Below are 12,662 nucleotides of genomic sequence, written 5' to 3' on the forward strand. Positions count from 1 at the left end.
AATTTTTTTCTCGCGTTCCAGTTTAATTAACGAGATCGGATAAAAATATAATTTTATGACAGGTAACATTGTAAGATATTTTGTAATTTGCATTTGGAAGAATTAATGGTTTAATTAAAATATTATTTCGAAAAAAATTTCGCTGGTAAAGGTAATACACAGGTAACTATATCGCGCAACTATACCTTGCCGCTTGGCTGAGGGAGAGTCCTTCTTTTAGCACGCTAAAGATCGCCTCCGCCATGGTCTCCGGCCGCCAGGATTTGAGGGGTCCACGTTCCCGGAAGCGCAGGTTGTGCACCAGGCTCTGATTGGTGTTCCAGCACTTTTGCCACATGGACTGCAGCTGATACTGGTAGCTGTCTGCTAGTAAACGCCCCCCGTGGAAAAGAGAAAACACAGAAAAGCAGCTATTAGTCGGGGAGATCGACCAGTTCAAGGAGGGATAAGAGGGAGGAAGGCAGGATTCAGGGTGAATAAATGTCCTCGTTATTGCATGACTTTTTTATTAATCGGAATCCGCATCCATCGCGCTCGTCGTAACCTGCGTTCGTTTGACGAGCCGCAACTCCCGCGAAGGCCCCTCGATTCATTCGTGCGATCGATCGGATCGGGGGATCGAAATGGGGAAAACAAATCGTCGTAAAACGTTAACGATTCCGCAATGTGCAATTTTCACGCCGAATCGATACTCTCGCGGTCTCGATGCACGCAGGTGCATCTTGCCGTTTATGCCTTGAACGTGGGCGGAGTCACCTGGAAAACGGCGCTTAAGAAAGACAGCTATTGTACGTGTATGCGTGTGTATGTGTGTGTGTGTGTGTGTGTGTGTGTGTGTGTGTGTGTGTGTGTGCGCGCGCGCGCGCGCGCGCGCGCGCGTGTATGTGTGCGTGTTCCGGGTGAGTAGGTTGTGGCGGAGTAAATCTAAAGGATTTACGCCTTTCTAGGTGAAATCCCAAATATCGATTGTATTGCCGTATGCCGTACAATCGTTACAGAGCGTTACAGAATCGTCGTTAAACGAAACAAGCGCAGTTAGCGTAAATGCGTTACGTTAATGCTACTTAGCACTAAACGTCCTTTTACTTAATGTTAAACGAACGAATAATTATTATATCGCATCGCGGAGGGAAAGGGGGGATTCTAAAAAAATGCGGAATGTATGTCTTATGTCTTAAATCAAGAAATCAGAACACATCGTTATCAAACGTTATCAAAACGTTTTGATTCGTCTTAGAACGCACATCTTATATCGCTGATCATTACAAAATTTCTTTATCTCTTTTTTTTTTTTTTTTTTTTTTTTTGTAAAATAACTTGAACTCCTTATTGCTCTTTGTTTTATTATGTGAAATTGAAATAAATCAAATCGAATAAATTCCACTTAACGTCAGACGTTTCGTGTCCGATATTACCGTAATATAACGCAAAATCGTTACAACTTGAATAATCGCTAATACGTTTATAATTGCTTTATTATAATATCATCATGGCAGATCAGAAGCCTCGCAATAAAGAGTACACGTTACCTCGCACGCTGCCGATATATATCACATATTATTATAACGCATTAAGAGTCTCCTTGACGTAACGGAGTATTTTCCAACGTCGCGTGCGAACAAATTTATCGAAAAAGAGGATCTTGATCGACCGGAGAAATTTAGTGACGGGCGAAAGAAACGTCCGGCGGGGCGGCATTTACCGTCACTTCCGCCGCTCGCGTATGGCACGTATGGCCGGCCTCAATTCGCAACGATTATTTGATAGTTAAGTTATTGGCTTTAATTAAACCTCCCGTATGACCAATTTGACAATTAATACAATTCATCGGAAAACGCGTGCGCGGCTAAGTCCGGCTATTCTTAGACCCACATTCTCGTGGCTTATTTTTAACGCTAAATCCTCGTTAACGGTGTGTATACACTTAGCGAACGAACAACGGATGAACAGCGAACGTGTAATTTGCGTCTAACCGGAGGAAAATTTTTTTTTAAACCATCCGATCAGCTGTTTTATGAAACTCGGCCTGAAATCGATCCATTTGGATTTGTTGTTTACAGCGTACGCATTTTCCAAGATATAAAAAAAATTCTGTTTTTTTTTTTTTTCATGGTTTGTTTGCTAGGTGTATACCGCACCTTAATACATCGACATGTTGAATATCCGACGAAATATTGAGCCACAATATATGAGCCGCGTCTACTGCTGAATACACAGCCAGGAGACGAGAACGCGAATCGCGGAAACTCCGTCGTCGCACACAATTTACATTTTTACTTACTTACGTTAACTTTTTATCTACGAAGGCACTAAGTACATTTTTCTTTCGTTTTCCTCATCGCTCTCGTCCCGCTCCGACGAAGGGGATCTCGCAAGACGATCTTTCATTTCAGCGCAATGAATCGCTTTCGTCATGTCGCGCGCTCGATGATCGTTCTCACACAACCCGGATTCGGGATCAGAGATCCTGGTCTTTCATCGGTGCGGTTAGAAAGCAAGCGGATCGTCCTTGCTACCGTGGACCGCTCGCGGGGATGCCACGGGGATTGCGCCTTTGTTCGCGACGTGATTATCTCCGAGGCGCGGTAGCACCGTCGTAACGCGGCCAGTTTACGGGCCGTCGCGCGAGATATCGTCCTCACTTTCGATACTTTATCGAGGAATGTCGCGCACGACCATTTTAATACCGCTCATTCACACTTAATTCTCTCTCCTCTCACGCCCGCGCTGTCTCTCTCTCTCTCTCTCTCTCTCTCTCTCTCTCTCTCTCTCTCTCTCTCTCTCTCTCTCTCTCTCTCTCTCGTTCCCGAGCACGCTCCGCTGGCACTCGGCGTGTCACACTTTTAGCGGACGCCCGATAACGCCGGTATAATATTACATCGTTCTCGCCAGGATTCAATTAACGCGCCGCTCGTAAATACGGGAATACTGCAAGTCCCCTCGGGGGCGACGATCGACGATAATATGACGCGAGAAGCGCGCCGTCGAAGGAGAGGGCGTTCCGTTTCTCGCCTTCGCAGGCTCCACGAGCTTCGGGAGCGAGTTGGCGAACGCGCGCGTACGATAACGTAAAACTCTCCCGCGAACGAGAGGAACCCTTTCTCCCCTCCCCCCTCCCCCCGTTTGGACGGCCGATAAAGCGACACGCGGAATTATTTGATCGACGATACTCGCTATAATAAAAAAAACGACGATAAACATCAACGATTTCGCTAGCTGGATTTTTTTCTAGCGAGCTATCTTGAAATCCGAGGCAAGCCGATTTTTTTTTTTTTATATAGGGGCGTTCCATAAAAGGAAAATTAGCGACGTTATGTTTTTCTCCGAGGAAGACCGAGCGAGAAACGGCTCTCGACATTAATTGCCACGTGTTGCTCGATAATTGCTGGATATTAGTCGCTTATTGCCCGACGATGCGCGCGACGATACGATACGTGTACACACACGTCGCAGTCAATAATTGACGCAAAAAAAGTCGGCCGTCTAAAGCGTGCCCTGTCAACGGCCGTCCCGCTCCCCGCGCGTAATTGAGTCGTCCCCCCCCCCCCTCTCGCCGCTCTCTCGCCGCGAAACGCGAGCGGGCCGATAAAAGTATCGTGCCGTCCGGTCCTGCGAGCCTCGGCGGTGGAAGTAATCTAATATCATTCCTCGTCGTTGCTGTCAAGTATCACCACCAGTTATGGGTCGCGGAATGAGTTTTTCTCGCGCAAGCGGAGAGCTAAACGCGCGAGGAAGATATGCCCCGGTTTTGGCCCGCTTTCTCTCTCTCTCTCTCTCTATTCTGTGAGAGTTCGTCGCCTTACGTCATCGGGTATACGGCATTCCGCGGTTCGCGGTTCAGAGCGAATCGATTCAAGTTTAAGCGCGAGCGAATTATGCGCATTTGTAAAACGTACGCGACCTGCGTTTATTTCCGCGAGCGAATAATCGCACGGCCAGACCGGATCAACGATCAGCACACGTTAATCGCGATTTAACACTCGAGTCGCGTGCGGCGAATTCAGAGCCGATATATATTTAGATATTTAGCTCTCTTCTGTACGGTCCGTCGCTTTGCTCTACTTTCGTTACGTTTATCCACGACTGTTCCTTCGCTGTTCATTACGCGTGCTGTACTATTTATATTGCCGTTAAATAACCGACGTAGCCGCGCACGGAGAGAGAGAGAGAGAGAGAGACTTTAGCTTAACACCGCGTTCGCGTTCGACGTGATATTTGTTGTTCAACGGGAACATTTTTATTCTTTCGTTGATTAACCATTTATCGCTCTCTACAGGATCGACTTTCGTAAGTAGGCGGCATACTTTCTTCATCCCGTTTGCTCTTCACATTCATAAATCTTTCTGATCTTCCGCAACTTCAAACAATGCCGTCGCTTTAACAAGGAACGGATATGTGCTCATTTCGTTAATGCGATTATCCATTAGATTTGGAATGTTAACAGAAACAGCGTGTACCTTCTTGCGGAGAACGCTTTTCTCCTCGCCTGATGATTCTAATACGCTAAGAAATAATTATCTCGCAATTATTATTGCCGGGAACAATAAGGAAACGCGAGCCCGACGCGCTTAACATGGCAACGTTAATAACTTAAACAATTGTCTTGTTATAGTAATAAAATAGTAGAAAAATATCTAATTATACGACAATACCGTGAGCAACAACAATCAAATCTTCGGAATGATTTGGTCCCACCGATATACAAACGGTGATCGGAAAGTATATATACAGAGTATGGTATATTCGAAGAGAGACGAGTGTTTTACTCGTCGATTAAATTATGTGGAAGACGGAGATGAGTGGAAGGCACTAAACTCATTACATGCTAAATTGTTCACGAGTACATGATTTGCAAAAAATGCAATAGAGCTCCCGAAATTGGCGACGCGCTTAAAAGCATTTGGCGATGCCGTTTCCTTTTCAGTCTTGGCACCTTTGAACATCTTTCATTATAACTTTTGCAAATAATAAGAAAATAAACAAACACGTAACCACTTTAAGGTTATAAAAAAAAGATTGCATATTTGAATCGTAATTTTATTATTAAATTGCAGAAATTTTCATAAAAGTTCACGTGGAGCATGCACGCTCTCTATATCTCTCGCTTCCTTTTAACGTAAATATTTTTCGCGTGCGTTTTCGAGTTGCGAATCGAGTTATCCGCAAATAAATTGACGAGTCCTCTTATTGTATAATGCGTCATGGAAATTCTATTACTTCAGAAGCGTTGAAAGAACCGAGGGAAAAAGGATCGGGGAACATTGTCGCGAGGGAATAATCGCCGTTGATGCAATCGATTCCAATGGATATTAAATTTAATCGAACGTAGACATTTTTTGCCGATTAAAATCCCCACGATTTTACGCCGCGTTATTATTTCGCACGATTGCCCGTGCGCGCGATGCAAACGCGGCGTTCGATTTTCAATTAGCGGACAAATTCTTCCCGCGACCTTGCTTGTGCAGCGATTTTCCGCGTTGAAGTCTACGGATTGCGCGTCGATTGTCGGTACCGCGCGCATGCTCCGGAGGAATCATACAAGTGGATCGAAAAAGGGGGGGAAAAAAAAAAAAAGATAAAGAGGACCGAAAAGGACGGCGATCGCGAGAACGCTTCAAACGCGTTCGATGGAAGATTTTCTTTTTCCTTCTTCCTTCTTTTGATCTTTGCATTTTGAAGGAGCTCTCTGAAGAATGGGGTTGGCCGCGTGATTTCAAGATGAGCCGTATTTAATCTCGGGATAATCAAATGCGACATCGCGCGCAACGACTCCTCTTCTCTGAACGCGCCGGTCACTCTTAAGTGTCACCATTACTTTTTACAGTCCGAGAATGCGAGTGCATCACGACCGGGGAAGCGAATAAAGGTTGCATGGCGTGTCGCGTCGCCGTCCGACGGCACGCCGCTCGAACCCGGCTTACCGTATTCCCTTTGCCTTAATATCGCCTGAATGAACTCGTTGTCGCCGGCTTATTAAAAATTTTCCACATTTTTCTTCATTCTCGTGCGTGAGGCAAAGGGAACTCTCGCGTTCTCGCAGTTGCGACACACAACCGGAAGAGAGAGAGAGAGAGAGAGACATCATGGAATTTCACTTCGGATTACATTTTCGCGCAAATCTACTTGATAAAAAACAATACTTATCGCGAAGTACGGATATTGCCTGCTTCTTTCGCAAGGGAACCTCGCGAAATGTCAAATGCCGATTTTAATAATGATTTTGTGTGTGTGTGTGTGTGTGTGTGTGTGTGTGTGTGTGTGTGTGTGTGTGTGTGTGTGTGTGTGTGTGTGTACATATAAATTACGTAAATTTAGAAAATATTAGTTGGGCTCATAATAAGCAATTTAAGACAATTGTTTTAAAAAATTCATCTCTTTGCATTCCTTATATGAAAGAAATATATATTGCATTGCTATAAAATAATAGCGCTTTTATAGTACAATTTTCTCAGAAAAACTTGTGGAAATTATTTTTTAAAATATTAGTGATGTGAAAAAATAGAGCTAATTTTTATTACTCTGTAAAACTTTTTTTCATATCTTGAATAATTTTTGAGATATAAGGAAAAGGTTAGGAAATATAAGTAGTTGAATTGATATTTTGACAAATTCATCTATTTACGTAACCGTATTACTTGTAAAAATTCATTAAAATCAAAATTTGATCTCTTCGCGAGGGTCCCTTGTCAAATGAAGAAATAAAATTTTTATCAACCTGTAACCTCCATAAAAACAGACTGCTCGCTTATGAATATTACATTTGCAATGAAAATTAAGCGAATAAAATGAGATTCCTTTACGTTGCGTACTGCAATTATCAGAAGCTAACTATTGCATTCGCTTTATGTGACGAAGGCTATCTAAAACCACGTCTCTCTCTCTGCAATAAATCTTGGTGACAGACCGGTCACGTTAAGAGGAATCGGCCCCGTTCTCATTCTCGTCGTTGATGTAAAGCGAGACTATCGAGTGTTTCTTGCAAAAGGCCCACCACCAGCGGAAGCCCGATAGTCCGGTGAACACGAAACTGGGGTCGTGCTTCCGCCTGAGACGCTCGACAAAGTTCAATATCGCGTTCAGAGACTTTTTCGTGCGCCGATTGTACGGGCTAACGCTGATGTCGCAGCAGAATTCGAGCACCGCCGTTTCTTCGCTCGGATCGAGGGCGGTTTCTTCGAGGATCATCATCCTCTTGGACTTGCCGAGGATATTGTCGTAGAGGGTACCCTTCGGGATGCCGTATTTGGTAGACGCCTGGGTGAAGCGCATCTTCTGGGTCACCACGGCCTCGATCGCCTCCTGGAGATCGTGCCGCGTCCACGTGGGCGCCTTCAGCTTCAGCAGGGTCGTGTAGTCAGCTAGAAAATAGTCAGCGATTTCTTTTTCGACTTTTCAGTCTCGTCTCTCGTCTTTAGTTTTTTTCGCGCTGAGGAACCGCGAGAAAAAGCCGCACCTAGAGAAGATTGAGAGAATCGCGCGAGAGTCGCGCAACTTGACGAAACATTCTCGCCCTTTACTCTCTTCAACTTCCTGCTCTGTTCTACGTTATTTCTACGTTTTATTGCTTCGAGTTTAGATAGTTGTATTTAGCGTAAACACTCGGCGGAACATCGAAGTGAAGTTTATTCGACAAAAGATTACAATTAAAGATATTTATGAAAATGAAACATGTGAGACAATGTATTTTTTAAAGTGGATCAAAGTAAAATTAAATAAAATAAAATAGTTAATATTTTAATTATGATGATAGAAATTGAATAGAATAGATAATAGAGAAATAAAAAGTTTTAGGAAAAAGGGACGAGAAATCAAATCTGGTATTAATATTTCACAGAATGTATATATATATATATATATATATAAAACTATTAATTAGACAGGATTGGAATTTATGTATTGACAGTTATATCACAGCTTTTTTCGTATAAATTAAATAAGTAACTAACGCAGTTTACTAACGAAAAGAAAACGCGAGACCCGGGAGGTGACAAGTAAACGTATACAGCAGCGGAATGCGACGTAGCACTTGGGAGTAAAAATACATCAAAACAAGCGCAAATTTTTTACGAGAGGCTTCCAAGATTCATTCGTTCTAGTAGAGTAAGCGATCAAAATAATTTATCGGCGTTGGAGGAGATAGCAGCGGCGAATCAAGAAGAGCGCTCCCGAGATTCTCTTTCCCCAGCATCTTTGCAAAATCACGAGTCATCATTTCGATGCGATCGGTAGTATCGGAAGTTAAAAGACGTTTTCGATTTAATTGTCATTTTACACGTCACTATTAATCGTAATCCGTTGTAATCGCTCCGTAATTGTCCCTTTGGTCGCGCGTTTGGTCCCTCGCCAATTGTCGGCTAACACAGAGCGAAAGAGCCGACGAGAAAACGAAGGCAGGGCGAAAGGCAGAAGCGGGAACAGCCACTGTGTGGTCCGCCAGAGCGCGTCACACCCACGCGTGTTAGCAGCAGTTAACGTCACTCATGTCGACCGTGCGATTTATGCGGTGTCGCGGCGCCGCGCCAATTCCCGGTTTGCGAGCGCGATTGCGAACGAGAAGGAATTTCACGTCGAGACCGAGGGGATCGGCGAGAAACGCGATTGGTCTTATCGCGACAAGCCAGACTTTAGTCCTCGCGAAAGAACGAGAAGCCGCGTTGCGAGTTAATTAAACGATATCTCGAACGCGAATCTGACGTACATTCCGGCGTATACTTTGGGCACCAGTGACGAAATCGCGGAAAAAAAAAAAAAAAAAAAAAAAATGAGGAATAAAAAATAGAGCAAAATCGCAGGTTGCTTTTTTTTTTTTTAGTAATAACAATCCGATTGCGTTGAAATATGAATAATCTCGTTTGGGGCGCAAATCGATCGCTCCACGAGTGCTGGGAACGATCGCCAGTGAACTGGAAAAAAAAAAAAAAAAAAAAAAAAAGAAAGGAAAAAAATCATTATGCATCTCCGAGTGTAATGGCATCGAGGCTAAATCCGGACTAGGAATAATATAACATCGAATGGTATTATCATACAATGACAACGTTTTGTCGCGCGCGCACGTGCAACCTATAGTTTTGCGCGAGGCATTTTCTCTCGGATTGGCAAATCGTCGCTCGCTAGACGGACAATCGCGACTAAGCGAACAATCGCGCTTAGGAAATTACGTCCTCGAAAGACGTGCGTGGATTAAATATTAATCCGATTACCGATTCACCAGTAATCGCCAGACATCAAAACAGATTCTTCAATCGTTTCAATTTACCGCGACAAATCCTTTCCCGTCGCATAAATAAAGCTCTCTCTCGCTTAATGAAAACCTTTCCGAAAACGTCAAGATACGTTTCTGCATTTAGGAGACGTATCTTTCGGAAATAGCGAACTTTCTCTGAATTGAAAATTTCCCATCGTCTGCGAAATCGATATATTGTCAACAGGAAAATTGTATCGAGCGCAGAGTTTCTTTTTCTTTAATCTTCGAGATTTTGAATTACTAATTTCTCCGACGCAAGCGCGGGAGCGATGGAAGGACGGAGGACTCGATGTTCGCTTCGAGAAACGCTCTCGCGGACGAGAAAAGCGCGGAATAAATAAGCGTGATCGTTAAGAGAAGCAAACAGCCGGCGGCGGCGGCGGCGGCGGCCGCGTCTCATGGGAAGTCAAGGAGTAATCGAAGAAAATGATTTAAGCGAGCCGAGAGGGGATACGCGCCTACGCACGCATTCAGCACACGCGTGAACACGCACGCACGCACGCACGCACGCACGCACGCACGCACGCACGCACGCACGCTCGCACGCATGCACGTACGCCGTGGTACCGGGAATCAATTCGAGACGCATATTGCGACGTTTATGCGCGTTTATGTACATTTACGCTCGAACGTACTTGTGGCAAATCAGTGCTCGAAGACAAAGAATACGGCTGAGAAACTTATTTGACGCACCTTGGCAACAATTAGAACCTGTACAGCCGTGTGAATTCTATTAAACGAAGAAAGGAAAAGAAATAACTGATGTGACGTTTTCTTGAAAATATAAAGAAATTTAAATACTTTTGTTTCGTTCATAATTACAACCGCAAAATTTCCCGAGGTTTTATGATATACAAGATATTATAATTACAGTGACCATACGTTCTTTCTTTTAAAGGCTTTTATTTCAAATAGCTGTTCTTTAGATTTATTTAAAAGATTTTTCTCAATTTTGTCTTTTATGAAAAATTCTTTTTTAATTAGAGTCTCAATGTACTAATGAGTACATTTTCAAAATAAAAGATATAAAATGTAAATATATATATATATATTTACATTTTATATCTTTTATTTTGAAAATATATTCATTAGTACATTGAGACTCTAATTAAAAAAGAATTTTTCATAAATATATATATTTCATTATATATATATATATATATATATATATATATATATATATATAAACATAATCTACTTGTGATAATTATATTTTTAATTCTTTTAATTAAAATTAGATGCAGATTAAATTTTTATTTTTTATTATTTCGAACCTATTTTAAATTTAAATCAAGAGTTTATTCCAACATAGTCGAATCAGTTTAAAACTATCAGAAAATCGCACAGTATTTCATTTTGATTCATACTACGCAAGAAAATTTCGTAACGCGCAGATTTCTGACAATAACAAATTTGGAAACATGCAAAGGGTGCAAAGCTCTAAGAGAGAAAGCTCTTCAGATTTGTTCTTTATTCTCTCGAAGAAAATGTGATCGTCGTAGTTACAATGCAATTTTCTATTCGCGACTATTCACGACTTTGGGCGCTACATATCGAATGAAAACATACAATTATGAGAACCATAAATAACTTCTCAAACATCTCGAATAAACAGCCGCCTACGTCGGAGCGCGTAAATTTTATTGCACCTGCCGTTTAATTTTGTCTTTTGAATCACCGGATTAAAATATCACCGATAAAGATCGACTCTTTCCTCCTAGAACAATATTAAACGATTTTACAGAATGAAGATTTATATAGCGAGGTGCGCATAAGAGCCTTATACCGAGCCTCTCGCTTGCGAATCGCGGGCGTGTTATCGCCGCTATTAACCGGCGTCCACCACCCGGTCGTCTATCTAAATTGCTTTCTATATTAAAGCAAAATGCATTCCTATACCTTTATTATTGCCGGGGTAATGACGTGGCCCGCGCTCACGTTTCCTCCCTCTATCGTTTATTGCTGTTCGGCCACTACCTTCGATTTCCACGTCGCGACCTCTCACCGTGTTCTATTCGCTGTTGCCACCTCCCCTGCGGTCATCAACGACGTCGTCGACAACGACGACGACGACGACAGCTTCCGGAAATCTTATCGTTCGCGTAAGTAGGACTCGGAGAGAAAGAAAAGTGGTAAGCGCAGCAAGGAGATATCGATATCGACAAATATCGACGACGAATATTCCCAACCCCCCCTCCCCCCCCCCCCGAAAATTGAAGAACTCGAGCACGAAATTGGACGACGAGTCCGAGACGTTTTCTAGGACGAGACTCGTCACGTACGAAAGCTGATGATTCAACAACGTGACCATGAACTTGAAAACGAAGCGAAACGGATCGGACGACAGCTCTCGAGGGAGATGCTCGAGGGTAGGGAAACCTCCACTCGAACTCGGAAGGGATGATCGGTCGTTGTGCCGCTACTTACTACGGAAACCGGGATCGCCGGGATTCACGCGACAGATACAAGCGGCGGATGATGCGACAGATATTGTGTATAGGAGAGAAATGTCAAGTCTTTTTAAACATATCGGTGAAACGGGGGGGGGGAGGTTATACGGGGTGTCTTCGTTCATTCCTTTGACGACAGACGGCACCTAAATAATTACAACCAATAAACTTATAACAATAATAATAAAACAAAATATTGCGCCTCCCATTCTGATCTTAGTGTTTCTCAAATTTTTAAAATAATAATAAATGACAATCATTTTCCTTCGAGACTCAAGTTGACGTTTATATGACATAATATTTTGATTATGTCGTATAATCATAGAGTTCCTTTTGTATCGATTTTAATCTTGATTTCATCGTCTATCGATAAAAGGAAGTACGGTAACACCCTGTACTATAGAGATAGACGAGCAGACGCTGTTTTGCGTATGTACGTATGTGCCTAACGTGGAGGCTCCCACGTTACGTCCGGCCGAGGGGGGGCCGTGTCGAGAGGGCGATTATCTCCTGAAACGTATCGAAACGAGACGAAGAGGAGAAAAACGAAAACGGGACTCACCTGCTATACTGGAGGTGGAGGCGCCGAGCCAAGCGTGGGACGACTCCAACAACTTGGCCTGAAACAGAAAAGGTCGGTCGGTCAGACGTCAGCGTGCTGGAAAACGGCGATTAGCGACGATTTAACGGCCGGTTGGGAAAAAAAACGAACTTAATCTTTTATCCGGGCAATCTCCTTTTCTAACCGGAAGCAAGACGAGCTCCGCCAGAAAAATTATTTAATCGAAACTCGTCCGCGTCGGGAAAGAGAAAATTGAAATATTTTAATATCTATCCGTATCTCGTTTGGCGTATCGCATAAAAAGAATAACGAATGTTTAATCTTTATTACTGTATAAATAACAAAGAATGTATTTTTTAAGTCGTATCTGCAGATCGAATCACGGTGGCGCTTTTAATCATCGAAT

At 43.0% G+C, this 12,662-nt stretch overlaps 1 protein-coding gene across 3 annotated transcripts in view; it reads right to left on the minus strand.

Annotated features, from left to right (window-relative positions):
- LOC105422703 (protein bric-a-brac 1) overlaps positions 1–12,662 on the minus strand; it is a 368,722-nt gene that overhangs the window by 11,769 nt on the left and 344,291 nt on the right. For 2 of the 3 annotated variants that reach the window (XM_089071328.1, XM_089071327.1), the window contains 2 exons: positions 12,257–12,314; positions 186–366 (listed from right to left, as the gene is read on the minus strand). In XM_089071328.1, coding sequence (XP_088927454.1) covers positions 186–366; positions 12,257–12,314 — 239 coding nt within the window. The remainder of the gene's footprint in view (positions 1–185; positions 367–12,256; positions 12,315–12,662) is intronic. The other variant, XM_089071329.1, reaches the window with a different exon arrangement.

The sequence above is a fragment of the Pogonomyrmex barbatus genome, unplaced genomic scaffold (assembly GCF_055798465.1).
Source record: "Pogonomyrmex barbatus isolate J1 unplaced genomic scaffold, ASM5579846v1 scaffold11, whole genome shotgun sequence".
Taxonomy (NCBI): Eukaryota; Metazoa; Arthropoda; class Insecta; order Hymenoptera; family Formicidae; genus Pogonomyrmex; species Pogonomyrmex barbatus.